The 27,998-nt window shown below is 42.7% G+C and overlaps 1 protein-coding gene across 5 annotated transcripts; it reads right to left on the bottom strand.

Moving 5' to 3' along the window:
- Positions 1-1,312: 1,312 nt before the first annotated feature.
- LRRC31 (leucine rich repeat containing 31) lies at positions 1,313-26,861 on the bottom strand. 5 transcript variants are annotated; one of them, XM_014783203.2, is made up of 10 exons: positions 26,390-26,506; positions 24,296-24,549; positions 19,131-19,274; positions 16,958-17,125; positions 13,796-13,963; positions 13,400-13,567; positions 12,179-12,346; positions 9,298-9,465; positions 5,286-5,453; positions 1,314-2,330 (listed from the first exon to the last, which is right to left on the bottom strand). In XM_014783203.2, the coding sequence occupies exons 2-10, from the start codon at positions 24,483-24,485 to the stop codon at positions 1,999-2,001; spliced, it is 1,674 nt and encodes a 557-aa protein (XP_014638689.1). In that variant the 5' UTR covers positions 24,486-24,549; positions 26,390-26,506; the 3' UTR covers positions 1,314-1,998. The 5 variants fall into 5 exon arrangements, with proteins under 5 accessions (XP_087296176.1, XP_087296178.1, XP_014638689.1 ...); XM_087440051.1 differs by having other exon boundaries at positions 24,296-24,407; positions 26,390-26,499; XM_087440053.1 differs by lacking the exon at positions 26,390-26,506 and adding an exon at positions 21,180-21,279 and having other exon boundaries at positions 24,296-24,316.
- Between the last annotated feature and the right edge of the window lie 1,137 nt (positions 26,862-27,998).

Genomic DNA, 27,998 nt, shown 5'->3' with positions numbered 1-27,998 from the left:
CAAATGGCTTGATAAGCAGTGCTTCCATGCGCACCCGGGATCCAAACCTGCGAACTCTCAGGCCGCCGCAGTGGAGCGCGCGCACCTAACCGCTGCGCCACCAGGCCGGCCCCTTAACTGAAATATTTATGGATAAAATGATATCATGCCTAGGGATTGCTTCAGAATAATATCAGGGAGAGGTAAGTGTGGGGGATCCAAATGAAACAAGATTGACCATAAGTTGATAATCGTAGAAGCATATGCTAGGTACATGGAGGTTCAATATACTATCCTGTCTACTTTAAAAACTTTTAATTTTGAAATAATTATAGATCCACAGAAAGTTCCAAAGAAATGTATACAGAGGTCCATGCCCCTTCACCCTCCCCCAGTGTTGACATCTTGTATAACTACAGTACAGCAACAAAACCAGAGAATATACATTGGTGCCATCAACAGAGCTTACTCAGATTCCATCAGTTGTACATGCACTCATCTGTGTGTGTGTGTGTGTGTAATTCAATGCAGTTTTGTTACATGTAGCTTCATGTAGCCACCACCACAATCAAGATACAGAATTGTTCCACCACCACAAGTCTCCCTTGTGCTATTCCTTTTAGTCCCACCTACCACCTACCCCTCTCCCAATCCCTAACCTGTTCTCCATCTCTGTAATTTTATTATTTCAAGAATGTCATATAAATGGAATCACATAGTATGTAATCTTTGGGGGATTGGCTTTTTTTGCTCAGCATAGTTCACTTCAAGGCCACCCAAGTTGTTGCATGTGTCAATAGTTTATTCCTTTCTGTTGCTGAGTAGTATTGCATAGTACCATAGTTTCTTTAACCATTCACCCATTGAAAAATATTGGTCTGTTTCCAGTTTCTGGCTACTACGAACAAAGCTGCTAGAAACATTTGTTCGTAGGTTTTTGCATGAGCATAGGTGTTCATGGAATTTATGGAAATGCCCTTCAAAATGAGAAGTACCACGTTACCTAAAACTGTGGTTTTTCACAGTTAAAACCTCATTTACACCACTTAAAACCTCCTGATCCTGATGACTTTTTCTTTTGGAGTAGTGTTGACTTTAAATTCTACATGTCTTTCAAGCAATGATTGCAATACTAATTATTAGTATAGCAAGAAGAAAGCAAAACATAACTTGATTAGAGTATGTCAGAGTAGAAATGTGTGAGCAGACACCTTGGCCATGCAACGAATTTCATGCTCTAATGAAAGAAAACCAAAAATTTCAAAAATCACTTAGAGCAACATGAAAACTTTAAATAATGAATTAAATAGGTTTTATGTAGCAAATTTCATGCCAAAGAAATGTCCAGAGGTAATGTGTTAATTTTTTTTATTTTAATAATAAAAGATTTTACTTTAACAAGATGTGTTTTTGATAATGAGTTTTGAATTTTTGACCACTTTTTACTAAGATTTATATGTCAATGACCATTATTAGTGTTTATAGTATATATCTGAGATAAACGGCACCAGAACATAAAATAATAAACCACTGAAGGGTATACTTTCTGATAAAAATGTAAGTAGACCACGTTAAGATACATATAATAATAGTAAAGATAATATGAAACCATTACACAGCAGTGCCTTTCACATTAGAATTTCACACACACACACACACACACCCGTATATTTAGAACATTTAACATGTAGAGGAAGAAAAGGCAGAAAATTCCAGGGCAAGAAAAAAGGAGATGCATTACCAGAATCTAAACATTTTTGGTAGGCCTAAACAGTAAGTGAATTATATATCCAAAACAATTGAAAATCCATCTAAAATTGTCATCCTTGTTTTATAAGGTAGACAACAAAGACATACTCATATCAGATTATTATATGCACACATTTACAAAGCTCTTGTAACATAAATCCCATTAAACGGGCTAGAAATTGATACTCCTTTGATTACACTGGGATTCGTTCATGTTCTTTTCCTCCTTTGGAGAATGTTTGTAGCTGAGTTAGGCTGTGGGAAATCAGCCTACTGAAACCCACCACGGTCAAAGTGAACGCTACTCCTGTGATCTTGGCCAAAGCATTCAAGTTCTTCCTCCTGTGAAGCCGGGAGGATCCATCTTTTCATCCCTATCTCAGTGATCTCGGGAAGTTTGGTCACGGCACATAACAAGTGCCTAAACCATTGTCCACAGTCTCGAAAAGCTGATGGCCGAAGACTAATATCCAGCTCGGTCAACTCTTTGAGGAGCCACATGTTCTGGCAGAAGACGGCCCATCCTGTGTCACAGATGCTGTCGTTATAGCTCAGGTCGAGCTTCCGCAGCTTGGCCAGATGACCTGTCTGTATTACTGATGCTGAAAAACAAAACCACGAAATGCTAAAATACAAGAATATGCTCTACCTTGCTAGTTTCCCACTTCCAATAACAACACAGTAGCTCCAGGATTAGTAATGACAAGCTTGGTAATGATTAATGATTTGTTATTAGCTAACATCTGTATTCAGGGCATCTGGAATTACATTAGTAACAAATCGCCTCTCTGTGCATCCCAAGCACAGCTTGAAAATGGATTTTTTTTCCCTTTCCAAATCCCAATCAAAAGAATATCTTTTTTCTTCAGTTCCTGCTCTCTGCTCCACTGGAGTCCCAGCTCTTCCTGCAGACTTTCTCTAATTAAATGTGAGGAGTGATGGCTCATGGCTTTAACTAAGGACCATTTGTAAATAGTCTTCTTGCTGTTTAATACTGTTTAATTGTTCATTGCTTATTCATTCATTCTTCATTCAACAATTATTTAATTGAACACTTTCCATGTACAAAATATACCTGGATAATTTCTAATTCACCTATGGGACTCTAATACATGGGACAATTTTCCCTCTGAATAGCACATATCACAGTACTACCTAAAATGGCACTTAATAAATAGTAGCTAACGATGAAGCTAAGAAAAGATAACGACTTCTGTAAGAGGAGGTAGGAGAGACAGTGAAGTCAAACAGCATGTGCTTCCCTTGTCAGCCAAAAGCAAGACTGGATTACAGAGATAGAGGAGTAGTGTGGAATCTTGGAGTTGGCAGGGACCTTGGAGGTCTCCTCATTCAATCTCCAGATCCATGATCAGAGAGGAATCCCTTTCACAGCTTCTCGACTGGCAACCAGCCTGATTCTGCCTAAAGCACCCTTTCAGGTTGCCCCAACAGAGTGAAGCAGCTCTCAGCAGGAGGAAGCCCTTCCTTTGGGCCCCTTCGGTGACTCTGATCTGCCTTCGGTGACTCTCCCTCATTGCCCCCCCCCCCACCCTGCTAGAAACCTCAGATCTTTCCTCATGCCAGCCCTGCAGGGTTGGACAACAGTCAGGTCCCCTCAAATATGCCCCCATAGGACTAAACGTGCCCTGGTCTTTCAATCATTCATCACACACCATGGCTTCTAGACCAAGCGGGATGATGCTCCCTCCCCATGGCTTTCACTTGCAACAGTTTGATTCCACAGTGTGTTTGAGAGCTTTGCAGTCCATACACTCAACAGCTGCACTCGTCCCTGGGTGTCCATGTCGATGTGCGTCTCTTCCTTCCTGTCTTTCTGTCTCAACATTACTCACCAGATTCTCAAGACCCAACTAAGTGTTAAAGACAACTGCATGCTTTTTCCCTTTAGAAAATTTTCTATTATGGAAATTTTCAAACATACAAAAAGTAGCATAGGAGAGTGAACCCCTATGTCCCCATCACTCAGCTCCAACATTTGTCTTCATGACACCAGTCTTGGCTCATCTAGTCCCCTCCCCTCTATTTTTTTTTTGTTTTTTGGTATCTTAACGCAAACCCCAGGCATCGTTTTACCTTTCCCATACTGTTTGAATTTTCCAATCATGTGAGTATTTATTATATTTTACTATTTTGTGTTCATTACATTTTTTAAAACCTGGGTAATAGAGCATAGGCCATGGAAATATGTTTTTTTGTAGCTTACTATATGAAAAAAATAATGCTGTTATTTATAAAAGAATAAAACATAAGCTACTAGTGATTAACAAATTCTTAAAGACTGTTTCTGTTATAAACAATCAAAGCAATATAAAAGTGGCAATGGTTAAGACCACACATAGTAATACTTGTTATTGACTAAAAAAGTGAAAGAAGGAAAAAATACCCTTGACAAAATGTAAAAGTATAAATTTGACCTAAGAAAAAAAACCTGGTCGTAAAAATTAAGAAAGAATATATAATGGCTCAAGCTATGATTAATAAAAGTTGATACAGATTAAAAAATGGAAGAAGCAAATTTAATTATAGACTTTAAATGAAATAACTTAATATGTTTAATAGTGTCCAATTCAGGAAAAAAAAAAAAAAAAAACAAAAGCTGATTCTTTGAGAAGATCGATAACATTGATAAACCTTTTGTGGTAGTCAGAATTCTAAAGTGGCCCCAAGATTTCCACCCTAATCCCCAGGACTGTGAATATGATAGATTTTACTGCCGTGATTAGGTTATATTATATGGCACAGTTGATGTTAAGAAACGCACATTATCCAAGTGGTGTTAACCTAATCACATGAGCTCTTTGAAAGCAGAGAATTTTCTGTAGCTCGTGGCAGAAGAGGAAGGAGGTCACAGAGAGAAGTCAGAAAGATTTGAAGTGTTAGAAGCGCTAAAATGTATCAAGGAATGTGTGCAGCCTCTAGTAGCTGAGAGCAGCCCCTAGTTGAGCTAGCAAGAAAACAGGAACCTCAGTCCTACAGCTGCAAAGAACTGAATTCTGCCAACAACAAGAATGAGCTTGAAAGTGGATTTATCCCGAGAACCTCCAGATCAGAAGTGATACCTGTATTTCAGTTATGGTGATGATCAGTTTCCCGTTTAAATAAAAGCATTTAAGTTAAAGAGTCAATATAAAGAAAAAATTAAGAAATAGTGCAGGTACCACATGGATAGGGTACAATTTGTGCAGGCAGACTGTAGATGACTGCAGTTTGGCTAACACTGAGCTGCCTGGAGAATGCCAAAGGCTCATGGATGGGGGAGGCGTGGGGCAGAAGCTGGCCACCTGGCAGGAACCTCCCACCACCACGTCTATGTCCATCTCCTCTTATGAAACACCCTCCACTGTCTTTTTGGTTTTAGAATTGCCATTATTTGTTTTAACCAGATCTCTCCTAAGCAGATGTTGGGGAGAAGCGAAGCTGTGCAGAGGGCTTAGCCCCAGGCCTTGCTGCCTTCTCCACCTCCCTTCCCCTGGGCTCACAGGGCAGGCACGCTGGCTCCGTGCACCTGGACTGCTTTGGAACCAGTAGATACAAACCCAGGAGAGCCACATCCTCTGTCACCAGGGAACAGCTGCTCAGCCTCAGCACTTGAAGAGACGTAGAAAGTTTTAGTGTTTCCAGAAGCAGATTCAGGTTGCCACCAACACACTTATTCCAAGAAAGGTTGAATATTTCCAGAGCTGGGAGGTGAATGGAGGCTTCAGCTAAAATTAACAGAGATAAGAATAGCAATAATTTAGGCTTCCTTGAGGTCATAAGCCTTGAATTTGAGGAACCTAAGCTAGGGCAGCTAAACGAAGTGAAGAACGTTGTAGAGACTGTTTTCTCCTGCCTGAAATTTATGGCCTCAATTTATGTTGTCTATTTTTATTTGGGAGAAATCTTGGAAACTTTAGAAAAGTAAAAGATGATTAAATGGAATTCACTATTGACTGGGATTTTTTTCCTTCAGTTCACGTTTAAGAGAAAGAGGCAAAGAGTTTGGACAGCTAGTCAAGATTTCCAGAGGGTGTCCTGGTTTATACACTCCACTGTACAGTCACTGCTGAAATTCAGAGATGGGGCCAAACCTCCCTAGGACTCTGACAGGCCAAAATGTATTTGTGTTTACTTAACTGCAGTTACAGAGACAAGGAAGGGAAATAATGTATTTTGGAAAGATTTTTAAAGGAAATTTAAAATTTTTCTGCTTAATTCTCGGTTTCCCCTAACATTAAAATTAACCAGAACAACTTATTCACAAGTTATAGTAGTTAATTACCCTTTAAAGTATTCTATCTTCTTTCTAAAAAATAATATCTGTTCAAGGGGCAAATATATCTTCTTTTATAATATTTAATAAGAAGACCCCTCCCACTCATATGGTATAGAGACCTATTAATAAGAAATGAAACTTTTTCTTCTAAAAGTGATGTAGAGAGGGGGCCGGCCCGGTGGCATACTGGTTAAGTGCTCGCACTCCACTTTGGCATCCCACAGGTTCGGATCCTGGGCACCCACCAATGCACCGCTTGTCAAGCCATGCTGTGGCAGCCTCCCATATAAAATAGAGGAAGATGGACACGGATGTTAGCCCAGGGCCAATCTTCCTCAGCAAAAAGAGGAAGATTGGCATTGGATCTTAGCTCAAGGCTAATCTTCCTCACAAAAAAAATAAAAATAAAAATAAAAGTGATGTAGAGAAATATATATTTTCTTGATTTACTTAATTCAAATTTAATGATAGATTTATGTCAGATGATGTAATTTAGTATATCTACTTGATTATGATTCATTGATTGAGCAGCTATAGTTGGAAAGAGCTGTGTCTTCTGATGGCAGAAGATGCAAAACTAAAAACAAAATTTTCTAAAAAAGTATTCAACATTTTCCAACTAGTAAGTATATTTATGAAACATCATGTTGTTCCCAAATTTATTTTTCATAGAACTTTCCTAACTGAACATTAGTCTGAACAATGGAATGTGTTGTGTGTGTGTGTTTACCTAACCATTTTGGGGATTACAGACCCCTTTGAGGAGTTTGTCTGCCCACCTGCCTGCCTGCCTGCCTGCCTGTCTGTCTGTCTACCTACATACCTACCTATTTACTTACTCAACTAATATGTAGAAATACCTAAAATGTGCTTTGGGTATGCAGTGATGAATAAACACAATCCTTGCCCTCAAGGAGGTTACAATCTGGGAGAAATATGGACGTTAAAAAAATCATACAAATACATACATAATTAAAAATTCCGATAAAAGATATAAAGAAGATACAGGAGTTACTAATTTAGATAGAGACAGGGTGTCTTAAAAGGGGATGTTTACACTGGGATCTGAAGGCAGAGCTCTCCAGGAAAGAATGGGGGTTAGGGAAGTCCAGAGAACAGGAGGCCTAGAGGCAAGAGAGAGCTGGGTGATATGAAGGAACCGGGAGAAGTCAACTGAGGCTGCATTCAGGGAGTGAGGGGCAGAGCGGCAAAGAGGTACCAGGGCCAGATCATCCGGGCCTTTTAGACCACATGAAGGAATCTGGATTTTACTGGAGGTGTTACAGGCAGCCATTGACTCTTTTTAAACTGGGTAGTGATAAGATCCAATTTTCTTTTTAAATGAAATTTATAGACTTTCTCCCCATAATAATATTAACAACTGACATTTATTGGGCATTTACTATGTGCCAGGCACCTTTCCAAGAACTTTACATATATTAACCCACTTAATTCTCACAACCCTATGAGATATGATACTATTACCCATTTTACATTTTACGGACGAGGAAACTGCAACACAGAGATGTTAAGTACCTCAGGCCACAAGAGCCAGAGCCAGGATTTGATTCAGGCAGTCTGATCCCAGATACTTAGAGCAAGAAAATGTACCATACGCTCTCCCCACAAAATAATTGCAATCAGTTTTAGGAGGTTCACAGCCCCCTCCCTGAGGCATAAATATAGACGACCCTTTTAAAGGGGGGGCAGGGACCCCAGATTAAGAACTCCAAGCCTGAAAGGCACATTCCCTCCTACTTTCCCCATCCAGACACGTGGACAACGAGATGAGCAGTGCTAGGGGAGGCTGGGAACAATACACAGCAAGGACCAAGTGCATGTGGATTGAACAAACTACTTGGGCTGTAAAGAAGGGTGAGCATACCCTAAATAGAAACTTCTTAGAATTTAGAGTAAATGATATTCATTTATTTTTATTAATAGATATATTAATAAATATCTTATTTTTTAACAGAATGTGTTTATTTCATTAATAATAGCCCTTGTCTGGTCCATAGTAGAATTCATTTCTAAGGAAGTATTAACTGGTCTAACACTTAAGAGGTCAGAGAGAAGGACTCTGCTCTCATCTTTATCCAGGAAGCACCAGAATCCAACCACTCTAGTCTTGGCACGGGGGACAAAGGAGTCAAACTACCAGGCCTGAGGCTGCTATCCCTAGAAAGGCCTGCTGGAACTTGGCCCTTGGCTGACATCTGGGAACTTGGAATTTGGAAGTGTCCCCACCATTCCCTAACTGATAAGGGTGGTTCATGGTGGCTAAAGTGTTTGTGTACAAATAACATGATTTAAGCTGAACACCAGCTTTCCTTCTGAGCCTGGAGTTTTGGTACGTGCTAGGTAGAGGGTGCCTGCATGGCTAACCCCAATATACACCCTGGACTGGAAGGTTCAGGTGAGCTTCCTAGGTAGACGACATTTCACACAAGTTGTCACCACTCACTGGAGGAATGAAGTGGGTCCCGTGTGGCTCCGCAGGGAGAGGACTCTGGGAAGCTTGTGTCGGCTTTCCTCTGGGCTCCGCCCCGTGTACCTTCCCCTTTGCTGATTTTGCTTTGTATCCTTTCATTGTAATAAATCTCAACAGCGAGCACAACTATATGCTGCGACCTGTAAGTCCTTCCAGCAAATCACTGAACCTGGAGGTGGTGTTGGGGACCCCTGCAGCCACCGTGTACCCAAGGTGCTGGTTGCCTGGGTGTACATTTGGGAAAATGCTACAAAGTCTCTTTGCCTCAACATGTCTCCCTCTCCTTGCTGACAATGCTCTTGCCCCAAAAAGGCAGAAATGTCAGTAACCCTTGGATTCAAGGTTGAACCAAGGGATTCAGTAAACCCTTGACGTGGGCTGGGCTGGATCCATGACCCTCAGGCATGCTCAGATTCCTGAGGGAGGACAAGAAGTCCTGTTTGGAAGTGGATGCTAGGCAGTTGGCAAGGCTCACACCCTAGTAATTGCCTCCCTTTTCCCATCAGACTCACAGCAATCCCAATTTATGTTGGCACGTCAGTGAACTTGCAAGTTACTATGGACACGGACCTCCAGAGTTGGTTATATACACTTTAAATTTTAAATGTTAACCTTGCAAATGCCAGGATCATTCATGTGGCCTTCAGTAGGTCACTTTTAAGACAGCATATTCCTGAAAAGAAGACAAATCAGTACTTCACAACTTTGCCTATGGCTGAGCCTCAGAGTGAAATTCATCTGTCGGGCAGAGAGAGAGGCCTCCCCTCCAGGTGCTGTTGCAGGATCTGGGGACTTCTCTTACCGAGGGCCCTGAAAGTCTCACTTTGCAAAGCACAGTTGTTGATTAGCAACGTCTTCAATGCTGGTAAAAATCGGAGCCTGCTGAGGAGGTTTTCAGAAGAGCTGCCCATCTTTTTGTTGGCGGATAAATCTAGTTCTTGAAGACTCGAGAGTAAGGGGATGACCTGGGCTGTGAAAACACACCCGTGACAAGTTTTAGGCACCATCTCCACAAGGGTTTTCTAGGTTGTTGGTTCCCACAATCTTCTTGATTGGCAGGCACAGCTCTCCCTAGTCTGACCCCTGCCCTGCCTCACACACCACACACACCACACACACCAGCCACTCTGCCGGTCTGCAGCCTGGGCTCTTCTACTTCCAGGCCTCTCTCCAGGCTGGCAGAGCAAAGACTTTGGAGACAGAGAGAACTGGGTTCTAATCTTGGCTCTGCTACCAAAGAACTGTGTGATTTTGGATAAGTTACTTAACTTCTCTGAACCTCAGTTTTTAATAACAATGCCACTCCACAGAGTCATAGGGAAGATAAAACGACTTAGTATCTGGAAAGGCTGGGTACAATGCCCAGCACGCAACTGCTCAGTTAATGGTTGATGTTTCCATTCTTTTCTCAGAGTGTGAGCGGTGAGTACCAGGAAGGCAGTGAGCAAGCAAGCAGAACGTCTGATGGTAACAGCACTGGAGGGGGTCCTGAGGGCCCCTGCTGTGCCAGGAGTGACCCTGCTTCGCTATCTCGCCACTGCTTTTCCTGCCTCCAGGCCTTTGCCCCAACTCCTCCCAGGGTGGGAAATGCAGTGTCCTGGGGTCTCTGTGGGGCTGGCTCATCCCCGCAGAGCCTTCCAGGGCCACCGAAGCCACAGTTACCCCTTGGTCACTATCACGTCACCCAATTTTATTTTTCTCACAGCACCCCCATTTTGTGATCTTGTGTGTGTGTGTGTATATGTGTGTTTTCTGTCCTCCTCACTGAAGGTGAGCTCTGTGTGTCAGGACTGCTTCATCCCCAGTGTGTGCAGCAGAACCTGGGACATTGGAGGCACAAGCGTTTGTGGAAGGAGGGAAAGAGGACAGGAGAAAGAGAGGGGAAGGGAAGGGAGGAAGGTAGGCACTGTGATCCCAACAGATGGAAGGATTTCCCCCTCTGCTAACCCCCGCAGCACTTCGTATTTCACTGTGTAATTGGCTGAGTCTTGCCCCAACTATGAATCAGACAGAAGTTCCTTGACTGTGGATTTCCCTCAGCCCACGGCACAGTGGCTCGTACAATTAGACAATCAATCGAAAGTTGTTGCCTAAATGATCTATAATTCCATTTCTTTGGAGCTATCTAGAATGATCAGGTAAAAGAATGTTCAATTATTTAACATCAAAAGGTATAAACAGGATGCATTTTCATTGCCATCTTTTTAAAATGAAGCAGAAGGAGAACAATGCAATTCACTATGGTTATTAAAGAATCATTAGTGTTCCAGGGCCATTCATCCATGTTGGTGGCTGCGAATCTAGTCAAGAGGGGCTAATCCCTCTGTCATACTAGTAGTAACAGTTGAGGTCCTCCAGCACCTTAATCTTCCTCTGAGTAACAAGATGAGATGTGGTATTCGTGGTATTCAGTTGTACCAAGGGAAATTCATTATTTGGATCTAGTGGACTGATAACTCAGGAGTGTCTCCTCAGGTATGACACTCATAAGTAAAGGGGATGGTGATACTCCACAATGCTCCACCTGGAGCTCAGAAAGGGATTTTGTTACTTTAAAATCTTCATGAATGTCTTGAACTCTTCTTTTTCCCAAATTGAGGGATAGGAGTCTAAGAAATAACTTAGCAGTTCTAAAAGATAGATGTTAGACCTAAAAACCTATTTTACTGTTTCCTCCCCAAATTATACTAAAAACAACTAAAAAATTCTTTTTATTCTTGTTCTTCACTGAGTCATTCATTCCATCAATCACATATTCAACAAGCATTTACTGGGTGCCAATTAGGTGCCTGACCTTGTGCTTGAGCAATGGGGAGACACTGAAGGAGACACACCCCTACCCGGGAGGAGCCACCATCTGGAGATTGCAAGGGCAAAGGCCCCAGAGACAGAGCATGGCTGGTGTACATGAGCATCAGCACAGATGGTGTGGCTGGAGTAGAGTCAGTGAGGAGGAGGGGTAGAGAATGAAGTCAGAGTGACAGAGAAACAGGGAGACCACTTGGACTCTCCCAGTAATCTAGGCATGAGATGACGGTGGCCTGGACCGGGGTAGTAGAAGTCTAGATGGTGAGCCATGGTCAGATTCCGGATGTATTTTGAAGGTTTATGTTTATTGTGGCCATAGATGGAATAAAACCCTTAATCTCAAGGCTATGCTTGCTGTTTGTTATGGGAAACAGCATTTATACATTACATGTTGTAATTAGAGGACTACGTCTGTGGTGGGAAAGTAAGTGTAGTTACCTAAAGTTGTAATGTACACCCGTTATGCACCACCCCACTGACTTGTTCTGTAGCTTCATTTGTACCTAAGCAGCTTGACTTCTCTTGTTAGTCTGAAAGCCTCAACACCCTTTGTTTTGGCTTTCTCTCTACATCCCTGTTTGGAATAAACTTTGTGACACTAACAAATTCGTTTCTAAACAGCAACATAAATGCAAAATTTTCTCCTTCAAGTGCCACATCTATCATTTACAGATGTGTATAGGAGGAATTTAGATTCACTAACATTGCCTGGGCATTTAATACATGACAAACGCTACACTGGGGCATTCACAGAACTTTTATTTGATCTTCCTAGTAATTTCATAAATAGTAAGTTTAAGTGTACATCTCAAATTTCCCAGGTTTCCAAACATAGGCTCCAAAAGTCCTTCATTGGCTCTGCAGCATGTACTTACTCAGTGACACCACGTCACCTGCCGTCAGTGAGCACTGATGAAGATCCAGGACTTCCAGATGCTCCAACGTGGCCAACTGAGCTGCTGAGTCCTCAAAACCTCCACCCAGCTCCTTGTTGCAGGAAAGGTCTAGTTTCCTCAGCTCATTCAAGTGTCCAAAAGCAGCATCTACAAAGAAAGTCAAAATCCCATTCTGACATATGACAAGATGGTAGGCAGGAGTGGAGCAGGGGAGGGCAGGTGTGCAGAAGGAAGACAGAAAATACACTGGGCTGACAAAAGCCAAGATGGAGGAAGAACCATTGACTTCCTACCATCTAGCCCTCTTTGGCCCTGACAATGGCTTGAAATGCACACTCCCTGTGATTGGCACTGATTGGCGATGGTTTTGATGGGAATCCTGCAACTAATGGCTCTCCTCTAGCTACTCTTGAGCCTTGATGTTTTCATAGATTTCTAGACTTACTCAAACTGCCAGAGAGAAGAATATTACAGGCTCTGTAAGTCGAAGGGAAAAACACAATTTCATTTCATATACTCCCTTAATATGAATACTTTATATAGGGGAGTAAGTTTTAACTATAGATGCCTCTGAAGCCATTCTTCTTCTTCTTTTTTTTCTTTTTTTGTGAGGAAGACTGGCTCGGAGCTGACATCCATTGCCAATCCTCCTCTTTTTGCTGAGGAAGATTAACCCTGAGCTAACGTCTGTGCCCATTTTCCTCTATTTTGTATACAGGATGCCACCAGCATGGCTTGATGAGCAGTGTGTCTTCCCAAGCAGGGGATCCAGCCTGCGAACCCCAGGCCACCAAAGCAGAGGGTGTGAACCCAACCACTACGCCATGGGGCCGGTCCCTGAAGCCACTCTTTTTATCAGCACCAATTCCTTCCTACTACTGAGCAGAAAATAGTGCTGACATTTTTAAAAGCAAGAGAAAAATGGAGAGCTTTAGCAGCACAGAAACTTTAATTTGGCCCAGGGTATATCTCAAACCTAAAATACCCTGGCCTTTTCAGAATCAGCCATTTTAAAAGGTTATTTTTTTAAAATGAAAGTATATGGTCACTGTAAAAGACTTAGAACATAAATAAAACATGAAGATTAAATTATCTATAATCTTATTCTCCAACATAACCCCTGTTTATATTTTGTTATATTTCCTAACAGCTTAAAATTAAAATTAAATATATATAGATATATATATATAGTGAACTTACCCAATAGTTTCACACTCTTTTGTGATAATCCACATGAATGTAACTTCAATACTTTCAGATTTGAGGTACTCTTTAATCCCTGAGCAATACTGTGTAGACTGCGACCGATGTTTCTGTTAATGGAAAGATCAAGTACTTCAAGATTTTGCAGCACGGGTAGCAACTGACCTGGAAGGAAGGGAATCCAAACAAGAAGAGCGACTCAGTAAAAACACAGGGTGTGACAGCTGGGGCAGGCAGGAGGGGAGTGCAGCTTTGTGTGACCCAAGGATGTAGGGAACCCCTCTTTCAATCCAGGGTGAGAGAAAACATAGCCAACTTGGACTCCCAAGGTATCCAATCATGGGCGTCTTCACATTTTTTTTTCTGGGAAGGACTCTTCCAAATTCCACTTACCCACAAATGCCCCATCCTCTGACGTGAGAGCACAATCCACGAGCTCCAGCGTTTGTATCTTGCTCCCTTCTTGGAACTCCTGCAGGATCAGAGGCAAGTTTCCTCCCACTTTATTGTTCCAGGACAAATTCAGCTCCTCGAGTTCAGGGATGGCTTTAAGTGCTTCTCCTGTTACAAAATGGCCCAAAGATCAGGTTGATCGCTAGTCCGCAAAGCAGGGAATTCATTTCAAAATCAGTACAACCAGGGCCGGCCCCGTGGCTTAGCGATTAAGTGCACGCGCTCCGCTGCTGGCAGCCCGGGTTCGGATCCCGGGCGCACACCGATGCACCGCTTCTCCGGCCATGCTGAGGCCGCGTCCCACATACAGCAACTAGAAGGATGTGCAACTATGACATACAACTATCTGCTGGGGCTTTGGGGCAAAAAAGGAAGAGGATTGGCAATAGATGTTAGCACAGAGCCAGTATTCCTCAGCAAAAGGAGGAGGATTAGCATGGATGTTAGCTCTGGGCTGATCTTCCTCACACACACAAAAAAAAATCAGTACAACCATTATTTACGGAATATGGAAGCTGCGACCTGTACCAGTTACATGCCAAGGAACAGAGAAGAAAAGGATCCAGTTCCTGCCCACCCCCAGCAGGGGGAGTGTCTATATTTACCGGCACAGCAGTTCTAACCCCTCCAAAGTTCTGAAGCCATGCTTATGAGCAAAAATTATTGTAAAATAAAAAATCCACGGCCAGCCCGTGGCATGGCGGCTAAGTGCGCGCTCTGCTGCTGGCGGCCCTGGTTGGAACCCCGGGCGCGCACCAATGCACCGCTTGTCAGGACATGCTGCAGCGGTGTCCCACATAAAGTGGAGGAAGATGGGCACGGATGTTAGCCCAGGGCCAGTCTTCTTCAGCAAAAAAAGAGGAGGATTGGCATGGATGTTAGCTCAGGACTGATCTTCCTCACAAAAAAAATTAAAAATTAAATTAAAAATCCACCTGTCAGTGGAGTGTTTTACTGAGTTGTTTTTGTGGTAGTAAATATTTGTACTAGTCCACCTGCTTTCTCCCATTCACCCTTTCTGGGATCAGCATTGCTGAGAAGCTTGGCCAGAGGTAGAAGTGCAGTAATGCAGTGCACTGGCCACCACAGGGATAAAGCTCACATTCTCACCAAGAATATCACATACAACTGAACGACCACTGCCGAGAGGAACTAATAATAGAGCATCAGGCACCAGCAACTCATAACAACCACACAGCCTTTGTGGGTAGAGGAGGGTACAGTGAGAGAGGTGAAACTTGACATTTTTGAATGCATCTCACACAGGAAAGCATCCAAGGGCTACAGAGTGGAGGCTGGGAGAGAAGAAGGGAGGTGACCGGAGAGATCAGCCTTAGGAATGATTCACTACTTTGAGTAGAACAGGAGAATACTTTCTCAAAGTGCAGAGTCAGTCTTAACACCAAACGATTAAGAGGGCTGGAAAGTCCCCTGTGTCCAGAGCCTCTCTTCCACTGTCTGCCACTGGGCTTGGACTTCTACCATTGGTTATACATTGCATGGATTAAGGTTTTAGGAGTCCAGGAGCCCCACGTGAACATGCATGTTCTCCCAGCACAGGTGACATTTTGTGCACCATCACCAGTCAGTTGGGGGTGGCTTTCTATAGCCCTGAGGCGTCCCCCAGGATCAGAGAGGAAGAGTGCATGTTTGATTAGCTATGTGTGCAGTGCACATGGTACTAGAGCACCATGCATTTGCCACCCGGCACTAAGCGATTGTAACAGGTGTGATAATGTTGAAATGCCTCCTGATTTATGTTCTATTATCAGAAAACCATTTATTCTCCCTTTACCCCATCTGCCATTCAGGCTAAGGAAAGCCCCTTCTGATGGGAGAGGATGCAGAAGTCCTTCCAGAGAAGAGAAAGACTCTGGGTGCAGAGTGACAAAGGTGCAGACTGGCTCCTGGGCCAGAAAAGTTTGGAGTGGGGTCCAGGGCAGAAATTCCATTTCCTGGTTTCTTAAGAGTGGAGGTTCATGAAAAAGATTAACCATAGAAAATAAACTACATTTTCTTTTCATGCCTGAGTAACAGTATGTTAAATTTGTGACTCTGTTACACAATAACCAGCTGCTAACCAGTAGGGCTGAATTGGTCATGTGAAACCACAGAAAGGTAATTTTGGATGAGGGAATAGTGAAATGAGGAACTATTGATTATTGAGCACGTACTAAGTGCTAGGCATGTAGTAGGTACTTTACAGAAGTTACTTAATCCTCACAACAATTTTTTGAGGTGGAATCACCCCCATTTCAGAGATAAGAAAACTGAGGCTCAGAAAGGCTAAATAATTTGTTCATGGTGACAAAGTTAGTTAGAAGTGAGACTAGGATTTGAACTAGAATCTGGCCAACTCTGAGACATGCAATGTTTTTCCTTAGCTATAGGGAGGGTGGGCCAGGGGGAGCAGCTGGCCCCCATTTTCTAGGGAGGGATTAGGGAGAAGACATTGGGCATGAACTGTGTTGTGTTTACAGAAATCTTTGCAGAGATATAAATGATCAAAATATGTCATTCAAACCATTCAGACCAAAAAAAGAATAAAAAAATATTAATGACATCTAAACATCAGCAAGCATCTTAGTAAAGCAGTTGGGTTAGTAGCATGACACATTTTATCCTATGTTCTATGTTATTCTATGTTTAGCATATAAACTAACTTAATTGAAGTTCTAGTTCTAGTTAAACCAGTGCTTTTAATTGAAAATCTTGTTTTGATCAATTTTTTAAAACGGGAGTGGAAAAGAGAAGAGATTATTTTGGAATTGGAAAAGAACTTAATTATTATCTACTCCAACTCCTCTATTTTGCAGATGAGGTTAACAGATCCAGAGTGAGCAAGTTTTACAATTATCTCCATTTAAACTCCATGAGAGCAGGTACCTGGTCAGCCTTGTTCCCCTCTCCACCCCAGGGCTTAGCACAATGGTGGGTACAGGTTACACAGCACCTTACAAGTTATGCAAGTGCTCAACACAGCATTGCATCCTGCGCAGTGCTCTTGTCTGTGAGCACCCACAGGGGCCATGTCCCAGATAGCTTGCCCTTGCAGGTTGGGCTGCAAGTGAAGCCGTCTTTTAAGGGAAGCATTCATCATACCCAGTGCTCGAACATCATCAGTGGTAAGTCTGCAACTACCCAGCCTCAGGATTTTTAACTTGCTGACATGATGCATTTGCTGGGTGATCAAATGGAGGGTCCCACCCACGAAATCATTCCAGGAAACATCCAGTTCTTCCAAGTCTGGGACAAAAGGCAGCAAAGCAACTAGAAGTGAAAAAAAGAAAATACAGATTCGCATCAGTAACTTGTGATTTGTAGTAAATAGGATTCCCAGCCTATGTGCACAGGATATAGTTTTGCTCTGAAAGAGAATAGAGCAGGGGTGGGCATGTTGACTTGCAACAAAGCAAGGATCTCTCAGATGTGCAACTGGAGAAATTGTGACATTTACATTTCCTATTTCTTGGGATGTCTTCTATTTCTGCAACTAACTGCACTCTGAAAATGCAGCGGTGTCTCCATAAGATTTCATAGGACTTCCTTTATTGTATCAGAAATGGTAATTCTACTGCTGCAACTGCTACTACCATTGTCACTGTAATGTGTATACCAGTCCTTTTACTGTGCAAGACCCTCTGACATCCATCACCCGTCATCCTGGTGGACCCTCAAGCTGATGGCCTGGGGAATGCTCTGTTGGCAGGACTGCTGAGATTGAGGGTGCCTGTTACCTTTTCTTTTCCATCTTGATTACCTGGGAACAAACCACCTTAAAAATCTCCTGTTATACTTAAATGGACCAACATGTGGAGGTTAAGACAGGCATAAAGGCTGATTGGAACCTTCTGAATGTCCGCCATTGCTCGTTAAAAGTAAAGTGAAAAAGATTCTCAAAGGCTATCTTCTTCTGAAGCAACAAGACTTGAGAGTGGAAATGCCGAAGCAGAGGAGTAACGTTCTCTGCTTGCTGCTTCTAAACGCCTGTCTTGAATGTTAAAACGGTGACAGCAGTCAGAAGCGGCATGGAGAGCTTCCACAGTTACAGGCACAGCAGCTCCAGCCCTTCCAACATTCTGAAGCCATGCTCACAAGTGAAAAATTGTTTTCTTTTTACCAGCGTTCAAAGTACTTTAGCCATTTCATCTTGTTCACCATGATTCTAACTTTATAAAGTACAAAAGACCACTGAACACATTAAGAAGGAAAATAAAACCAGGATTCCTGGGGCCCACTCTCAAGATTCTGGTTCAGTGGGTTTGGGTTGGACTCAAGTGCTTGCATTTCCACAGATTCTGAGACACACAGGCATTTGGGAACCACAGACATGGTTAGAGTCCCCTCTTAAGAGATCTGTCCCAAATATAATGGCATGGATTTCAATTAAAATAGTCAAGGGACTCCTCACTCAAAACACAGTTCATTTGATACTTCTCTGTTGGTAGACACATCTAATTTGTTTCTTTTTTTTTTTTTTTGGTGAGGAAGATCAGCCCTGAGCTAACAACCATGCCAATCTTCCTCTTTTTGCTGAGGAAGACTGGCCCTGAGCTAACATCTGTGCCCATCTTCCTCCATTTTATGTGTGACGCTGCCACAGCATGGCCTGACAAGTGGTGTGTCGGTGCGCGCCCGGGATCTGAACCCAGGCTGCCAGCAGCAGAGCGCATGCACTTAACCGCTATGCCATGGGGCCAGCCCCGACACATCTAATTTGACTAAAGGCTTGATTTAAGGTATCTGAAAAAAAGAGGGGAAAAAAGGTGGTGATGGTGATGTAGAAAGGGTGTTCTTCACACACAAACTCCTGCACAGGTGTGACAAAAGGTAGCTACACTTTTGTGTACAAAAGGTGTAAGCAATAATTGCTGGTAATTATACTTTTCATTCCACAGATAACTAAACAACATAAAAACCCATTAAAGTCCCGGCAGGGCTCAATTTTATGGACGAGTTTCATGAATTCATATCATATGCAAGAACAGATGTTTTTTCAGGGAGCAAGAGGCAATCAATCAGTAGGGAGGTAAAACTGCTCAGAAAAAACAAACAAACAAATGAACCTTCCTCCTAAACTCAGCTCAAATCTTTGAAGCATGAGGAAGGATCAATTAGCTTGTTTTAAAAAAAAAATAGTGGTGCCGTCGCTATTCCCGAGTGGTCTGGGGCCCCTGCAGACCTTGGGTTACCAAGTGAGCAGTGAGTGTGTTTTGCCTGCTCATCTCAACCTAGAGGCCCAGGTTCCTTTCTGCGAAGTCAGCCACGTACACACCCATTTCCCTCACGTCTGCTGTTGTTAACCTGCAGTTATTCAGATCTAGACGCCTGTCGACAGCCTTTGTGCCCAGCTTCTGCAGAAACTGCTCATTTTTCTCCAGCCTGGATCCCAGGTCCATTTCCAAAGCGAGAGGCTTAGCTGTATCATAAGAATAAAAAATAAAATAAAATCTGTTAATGACAGATAGTATTAAAGATGCATGATGAGCACGATAAGACAAGTGGAAAGACTGACAATAACTCTGAACTGGTCCCTTGCGAAACCTCAACTCAGAAGGAGAAGCGTTTACCAGGGACAAACTTAACCTCTGCTCCTGCCTCCAGGTGCTCAAACCTGACCAGTCCAGTGACCCGTTTCTTACAAAGCAGCCTGAGGAGCTCAGTGACTTTTCTTCCATGGCCTGACCTAGGATTCTCAGCATGCGGGCAGAGTTGTGTTCCTGGACGAAGAGGTAAATGTGTTAGCACAGCGTTTAAGACGAGCGCTGCTGGATATCTTTGCACAGATATCTTGGGTGAATGCAGCTGCTGGAGGGAAGCACAGGAATTTGCCTCCTAACCAAACAGGTGAAGGAGGGGAAGCACTGCAGTCACCGCCCATGAGCTTCAGATGGCTACAGGAAGCGAGTGGAACACTTGCTCATTTCCTAGACCATTCAACTGAAAAATTAGGAAAGAGTAGCCCTGGGAGAGCTTTGGCATTGTCTAAACTCCAGCCAGACAATACGTTCAGAAAGTCTCATTTGTCCTTCTTGTTATTAAGGACTACTTATATGGCACCCTCACCGAGTTCCTCTGTAATAATGCTTTATTAGCATGATATCACTCTAAGAGCAAAAGCTATAATTTTCTTGAGCACCTATTAGGCACCAGTGCTTCATCTACTGCATGTGCCAGCATTTATATCACTTATACAACACATCATCCTTTTGTAAGGAAAAATGAATATGCATGTACCAATAGTGACTTTGAAGAGGTTCTGTAAGTGAAAACGTACAATTTAAAACACATACAAAGAATATACTGGAATCCAATAGGAACGCATAAGTTCTGAATGTGCAGTAATTTATATTCTACTAACCCTGACAAAAAAACATAAAAATCACATAGCTAGAAAGAAATATATTGGTTCCAGTGAAAATTAAAAGATAGTAAGATTACAGTAGTAATAAATTTAGACTAAAATATTAGCAGGATCCTAAAAACTCCACCTCTTCTGCACCGTGTGTCTTGTATATCCACAGGGTGTACCTCTGTGCTGGGATGGTTGGTGTTGCCACATTCCACCGGTAGGAGGCAGCAGCATCTACCGTTTCACCTCTTCCCTAGGGCCTTCGATCTTTATCATGGAACATTGGACAGAAGGTATTTTATTTTGGATGGGGTTGCCAAGTTTAGGAAAAACAAAAACAGCATGTCTGCTTATATTTAAACTGCAGGTAAACAAAGAATCGTTGTTTACCAAAAGTCCCAAATGCATGTATTTTATCTGGCAACGCTCATTTTGGGTGGAGCAGAGGAGAGTTGTGGACGGGGATGGGGAGGGACGGCCTCCTACATGCCAGTGAGTACAGGACATCCTGTGTAAACTTAACACAAGGAGTCATAGTTACATGATTTCATAAATTTGGAAACTGAGATTCAGAGAGACTGTTAATTAGTAAGTAGCAGAATCAGAATTTGAACCCTGAACAGTCTGCACCAAACCCATTGTGTGTGTATGTTTTTTTTAATCTTTGTGTTTAAAAAGATTTTTCTGCATTGTATCTTATGGCTTTCTTTTGTTTTTAAGCTTTTTATCTCCATGGGCTGTACCTACAATCATGCTGAAGTTCCAGCCCCACCAAACCTTCTTTTTCTCTGTTTTCTCCTCACGCCACTGTTGTGTCAATCATTTCCTTTATTGTCAAACGTTTGGAAAGGGTGGTTTGTACTTGCTGGCCCCACTTCTTCACCACATTTACCAATTAACCCTCTACATTCTGGTTGCCACACTCAACTATCCAAATAAATTGATTCTCAAAGGTCACCAACAATAACCTACCAATTGACAGATTCAGAAATCTCTTCTCAGACCACGTCCTCCTTGGTGCTCTGTAATGTCTGAAATGAATGGCAAGTCCAAGACAGCACAACTGGAAGACCTGGTTCAAATCGTGGGTCCATCAGGTGAGCAAGTCACTGAACTTCTCTGACCTTTCATTTACTCATGTACAAAATGGAGACTGTAATTCCTGCCCTGTTCATTTCCCAGGAGCATAGGAACTTAAATTTAGTGGGGGCTCCCAGGGAGGCGGGACTCTGCAGTGCCTTTTACATGAGAGGTACTTTGTAAATATTTGTTGAATGAATAAATCAACAAATGAGTGGAATGAATGAATATTAGCTTTACAGTTCCTCAATTACCAAAATAAATCAACATAATAAATCTTTATCAAAACACCTAAGTATGAATATAAGTACCAACTAGACATCTCCTTACAGACTATATATATATATAATTTTTTTAATCTATGACACCCTTTCTTCGAAGGATATCTTTTGTCACTCAATATATAAAATAGATGACTCAGAGCTGCTACAGGTCAGCTGAGGTGGGAGGGCTGGTGCTCGGGGGAGGATACAAGGCAATCACACATGAGAAATCCTATGGGGCGATTTGGTGCCTTTTCCTGACTACTTTGCTGCTGAACCAAGCTCTTGCTTCTCCAGGTGATTCTGTGAGCTAAGCAGTATCTTCTCATTAATTTCTCTTCCCACTTAAATCTGTAAGGATTGGTTTCCACTGTTTATGACCAAGAGTCCCAATGCTTTCGTAAAACATTATTACATGTTTGTAACATGGGTGCTGCTGTACAGGGAACCAAGATAACAAGTTCCCGTTTTCAAGGAGCTACCTGTCTAATGGACGAGACAGACAAGAAAGCCACAGTCACAATACAGAGGAGAAGTGCAATGGTGGAGGCATGCAGAGCTGCATGGAAGCCCAGGGTAGTGACAGTATGTACCTCAGGTCTGGTGGATGGGTCTTGGCAAGGTTCCAAGAGAAAGTGATGTGTGAATTGCACCTCAAAGAATGAGTGGGAGTCAGCCAGGTAGGTGACATGAGGGAGGGATAAACGGGCAACGGGCACAGAGGGACGTTGGTAATACAAGGGAAGGTCTTTCTAGGCCAGAGAACCCCTTGGGGGAACGTGGCCAGTTCAGGAAACTGCAAGTAAGTAAATCAGAATGTCAGGAGTACAGGATGAAGGTGAGGTTGGGGAAAGACAGAGGTCACGAAGAGACAGACAACTGATCGTGAACAACTTGAAGACCACCCTTGGGAGTGTAGACTTTGTCTTTAAGGCAAGAGAGACTCAGTGAAGGATTTGAAGCAGGAGAGAGACACCATCGTATGTGTGGTTTAGAAAGAGTGCCCAGTAGCATTGTAGAGGACAGTTTGGCTGGAGAGCAAGACTAGAAGCAGAGAAAGCAGTTAGGGAGCTGTCACAGTGGTCCAGGCGAAAGGCAGTGAGAGCAGAACAGCAGCGGAGAGGAGGAATCAGGTCTAAGAGCCATTTGACGGGCAGAATTAACATGATTCCAGGAGCCACTGAATTTTGGGAGAAATGGAAATAGAGAAGCCACGCATGGGTTGAATAGCCAGTGTTGCCCAACCAGGATAACCAGCTGCCCGGTCTTGCACTGTTAATTTAATTACAGTTATGGGTATTCATTAACCACATTCCTGAAGCGCCAAATCATACTTTAGAACAGATAACAACAATTTTCTGATAGAGATTGTCTTTTTTTAAAGGTAGACTTGACTTCCTATTTCCAAAAATATATTTAATCTACTTACAAGTAAAATGATATGATTTTCAGTATTTGATGCAAATAATCTGATGGAAATAAGGGTAGGTATAAATGAAACAAGATTGGCCATCGATTGATAATGTCAGAGGGAGGTGATCACGGGGGCTCCCTATACTGTTGTCTCTACTTTTGTACGTTTGCATAAAAAGTTTAAAATGTTTTAAATTTTTTAAAAGTTTAAACATTTAATCTAACAGAAAATATATTGATGGCATTGTATATGACACATAACTAGAGATTTGGCAATATTTTCATAACCCTTGAAATTGTAATCTCTGTTCTAGGAATTTATACTAAAAAAAATAGACGAAATAGGGTGAAACAGGAAATAGGGGAGAAGGAAATATTCACTGAAGGGCAAAAAAGGAACTTAAGTAATTATGGCATATGCATGCAATGGAATATCATGCAGCTGTTAAAACTGGGCATATGAACAGCATGTAGCAATGTGGGAATTAAGCAGTATAATAATATGCTCCTGAAGTAGGGTCACAGCTCCATGTAAGATCAAGAGGGGTTTGCAAGCTACTATAACTGTGCAAAAGACGCCCGTTCTGGCCCCCCGCTGCCTCTCTGACTTGTCTCCTACTGCCCTTGTCCTCTCCGCATCTCTCACCCTGCTTCAGCCTCCCCGAGCTCCTGGCTCAAGCACTCCAGGCTCAGTCCCATCTTGGGTCTTTGCATTTACAGTTCCCTTTGCCTGGAAAGCTATCCCCACAGACGTCTACACGGCTGGCTTCATTCATTCATTCTACATGGCTGACTTTATTCCGATCGCTGCTCAAATGCCACCAAATCAGAGACTCTTTTGCTCCAACCCCCTCTAAAACAGCACACCCCTCCCATCACCCTCCATGTCCTTAGTCTGCTTTATTTTTCTTCATATCACTTATCACACTGAAATTATGTCTGCATTTGGTTCCTTGTGTACTTAAGGTCCTGTTTTTCATGGCTATATTTCTAACACAGCAGCGGCTGGGACATAGTAAGTACTCAGCCAATGTTTGTTGACTGGGTGACTGATCATAAATGCATGCAAATAAACAAAAGACTGAAAAGAATCTGAAGGAAATGGTCATTTGTGTTAGAATGAAAGGAAATAAGGTATTTTCTCTAAACTTTTCTGTAGTATTATGTTACTTTTGATAATTTAAAAGTAAAATTAGTGAACTATTTAAAGCATTTATGTAATATAATAAATGTTTAGAACAGAGACTCATATTAGGTTTACTTTAACCCATATGATCTTTTTAGGGGAAAACATTATTCTAAAAAATAAAGAAATAGCAGTCAGAAGTTTACCAGTGTCTACGGTGGCTGTCTTCTGTGTCCCATCGCCGGGTTGGAAATCTGTTGTGTTAAGGTCATTGCTCTCTTTTCTGCTTTCAGATTCGGAGGACCTGAGTTTTGAGCCCTTGAGGAATTTGTTGACAAATGAAGTCTGGAGTTTAGTTTCTCCGTCTGAGGGATTTTTCTTCCTTGTTTGACTCATGGTCAAGTTGAAGGGGTGTTTCTCAATAAGACATCTTCCTATTGTTTTCTGTTTTCTAGGATTTCTAAGAAGAAAATATGACTCTGCCAGGCCTGTATGAAATCAGAACTTCCCTACGTGAGTTTTTATTTCCCGCTTTTCTTTCTGTTTTTATTACTGGTAATGTTTAACGTAAAAATAAGAATGATGTAACCCAGGATCCGGGAACCAACAGATGGTAGCAGATACAGATCCAAAGCAAATTTGAGTTTTTAACTTTGCCCTATTTTATTGTGTGAGATACAGGTCATTAAACAACACTTTGGCAAGTGCATCAAATGTGCCAATACTTTTTATGTTTCAGCAATTAGACTTACCTTCTAAGAGATGGTAGTAAAAGAGGAGTTAGCATGTCTCCAAGCTGTCTGGCCCTTCGCAGAACTGGCACCCAGAGGAGTTTCCCTTCAGGGACCCCAGCCTCCTCTCTTTGCACACGGCTTCTTTTTCTCAGTGCAATTTTCACTTTCTCTACTCCAGCCCTGCACCGCGACCCCCCCTCCCCCATTAAAAACACATTGGCAGTCAAGATTTCATTCACTCCAGAAACAGAAACTACTGTGGGCCAGCTACTGTTCTAGATCCAAGAGATTCCGTGAGAATAAGACACGGCTCATGTCTTTGATGGAGTCTTAACCTGGTGGGAAGATGGACCTGAATGTGAATGATTACATGGGGATAAGGGCCATCAGGAAGGAGAGACCCAAGGAGTCCGGGAACCCACGGTTGGACTAAGCCTGCCTTGGAGAACAGACTTTGAACAGTGAGTGACATTGCCTGAGTTCTGAAGAACTGGGAGTTCGCTAAAAACAGAAGAGAGGGGCAAGTGTCCCAGGCAGAAAAAACAGGCTCAAAAGTTTCCAGGCGTGAAGGCCCAAAAGAGCCTCGAGTTGGCTCCAGGAGTGAATTCTGGTTTGCCTGGAGCAAGGGATGTGGGAGATGGAGGTTAGGGGCCTGGTAGAAGTCTGGTGTGATTTGAGGCTAAAGATTCATAAAGGCCAATCTATTATCCATCCCGACATTTGCTTACATTTTAAGGGAGAGTTAAAGACTTAAACTAAAGGGATAAAACTGTAAATGGAATTTTAGCTTCTGTTAATAAAATTTAGATCCTGTCCTTGGGCCAGGGCTTAATAGGTATTCTTGAAATTACAATGTTCATGGTTTCCTCCTTATAAAATAGGTCTTTCTGGGGGCCGGCCCAGTGGCACAAGCGGTTAAGTGCGCACGCTCCTCTGCGGCGGCCCGGGTTTCACCGGTTCGGATCCCAGGTGTGCACCGACGCACCGTTCAGCAAGCCATGCTGTGGCGGCCTCCCATATAAAGTGGAGGAAGATGGGCATGGATGTTAGTTAGCCCACAGCCAGTCTTCCTCAGCAAAAAAAGAGGAGGATTGGCAGATGTTAGCACAGGGCAGATCTTCCTCACAAAAAAATAAATAAAATAGGTCTTTTTGTAATATTATGTTGCAGAATGGCTCAAGAAACATTTTGCACACGGCGTCCTAAAAATGACCTTGCAGAGCCACCTCCACGCCTGGGGCATGGAATGTTCCATACACCTGGAGTACTATTTTAGAAGTCACAATTGAGCCTTCTTTTCTTTTTCTTTCTCTTTTTATTTTCTTTTCAAATTAGAGCAGAATCCAGCCCACGTTTACGCAAGAACAGGCAGCAATGGAACCAGACAATTGTCCCAGGCCACAGCCCCACAGCTGGCCAAGCCTCAGTGTGTTAGGTAGGAAAGAAAGACCATTAGTTCGTGAATCCAGCCACAACCCGCAGCCCTGGCTGTCCCGTTCCCATTCTGCCTTCACCCTGGGGGCCCTTCTCCCTGTACTGGTCCTCTGGCCCCCATCAAAGACTTACCTCCATGGCCATTTTCACTCAAATTCACCGTTTGGAGATTTATACAGAACCATTCTCTGGAGAGCCATCCCAGTAAATGATGTCCCTTTTTTCCCCCAATGCACTGACTCCAACTTCCAAGTCTTGAGAAAACACTGCTGGATGGTGCTCCAGGAAGTGGTAATTTACCCAAGTAAACCCCACCCAGCTTGTGAGGCCGCTGGGTTCTCGGTGCAGATGAAACACTGGGGGGCAGAATGGGAAGGGCCAGGGAGCCGGGGAAGGCAGGAAACAACACAGGGCCCAAGGAACAGAAGAGGAAAGAAAAGACCACTGGGGGAGCCAGGGAGGGCAGGAAGGAGAGCAACGCAAGAGAAGGAAACAGCCGAGAGGCTAACGGGGACTCAGAAGAGCAGACGCGTGAGTGCAAAGGAGAAAGAGCTGCATATTTCTTAGGACACAGAAGTTTAATGCTCATGTTGAGAAAAAATATATACTTTTAAATGAGTTTGGGAAATTCCTCTTCATATACAAATTTTAACAAGTCCTCAGGCTCCCATGCAAATTCAAACTCTAACACCCGGCTCACACAAACTTCCCTTTGAGAAGAGATTTTCACATATTGAGGTATATGGGGTAACTATTCGGGATCAAAACTGATTCGGCTTGAAAAAGCCTGATTTATGGCCTATCAAACATACATTGTACATCTGCTTAACCATTAAAGTAAAGAATACACTCTCTTAAGATAAGAATGCATACTTCCCCTCCTACGCCCTGTTGGTAACACCCAGATTAGTCCCTTTCCCAACGTCACGGTCACATTGACCTGCTCATTTGCAATTGAATACCCCTTTGAAATTTTGATGAAAATGTATCCCCGGTGTTTAATGTATGTTTGTTCTAAAAAGATATAAGGCTGTACTGAAAACACTGCTTCTCCAATAATGCTTTCTAAGGCCTTCCCAGGTTATAATCCTCACTCTGGCTCAAGTAAACTCACCTTATTTCTCTTATATATAGAACGGTTATTGGTTATTTTGCATTGACACCTTTTTCCCCTCATCTCTGCACCGGGTTTTTCTTTGTGATGGTAAACCCTGGAAACAGAATTTGGGGAAATCTGCAGATCACAACATAACAAGCAGAAGACAGCAGCTAAAAACCAGAGTCTGTCTCTTCTCCCAGGATCAGAGGCATTCACTTCAGAGCCCTTTGGGAAAACTAAGGGCTGGCGTTTCAACTCAACAACGTTAATTGAGCAGTTGCTTTTGATATCTACTACATTATCAGTGTTTCAGAGTGAACTATATTTTCAGTGTTGCTTGTTAAAGGGAGATGCCTTTTTCTTTCTCCACAAAACCTACTTCATTAAAAAGGAGGGAAGTCCTGACACATGCTACAACATGAACGAACCTTGAGGACGTTATGCTGAGTGAAATAAGCCAAAAAAACCAAATATGGTGTGATTCCACTTATATGAGGTCTCTAAAGTAGTCAAATTCACAGAAACAGAAAGTATCGTGGTGGTTGCCAGGGACTAGGGGGAGGAGGAAATGGGGAGTTGCTGTTTAATGGGTACGGAGTTTCAGTTTTGCAAGATGAAAAAGTTCTGGAGATCTGTTGCACA

This window comes from Ceratotherium simum, chromosome 15 (genome assembly GCF_057802395.1).
Source record: "Ceratotherium simum simum isolate JZ-2026a chromosome 15, ASM5780239v1, whole genome shotgun sequence".
NCBI lineage: Eukaryota > Metazoa > Chordata > Mammalia > Perissodactyla > Rhinocerotidae > Ceratotherium > Ceratotherium simum.
Note: the sequence above shows the minus strand (reverse complement) of the source record. Positions and strands in the feature narration are given on the sequence as shown.

Coding starts and splice junctions, on each gene's coding strand:
- LRRC31 (XM_087440050.1), bottom strand. CDS start 26,846: ATGAGCATTAAACTTCTGTGTCCTAAGAAATATGCAGCTCTTTCTCCT. Junction 19,275..26,389: donor GAGTGAAAATGGCCATGGAG/GTAAGTCTTTGA, acceptor CTTATGATACAG/CTAAGCCTCTCGCTTTGGAA. Junction 17,126..19,130: donor AGCAGACGTGAGGGAAATGG/GTGTGTACGTGG, acceptor TTTCACTTCTAG/TTGCTTTGCTGCCTTTTGTC.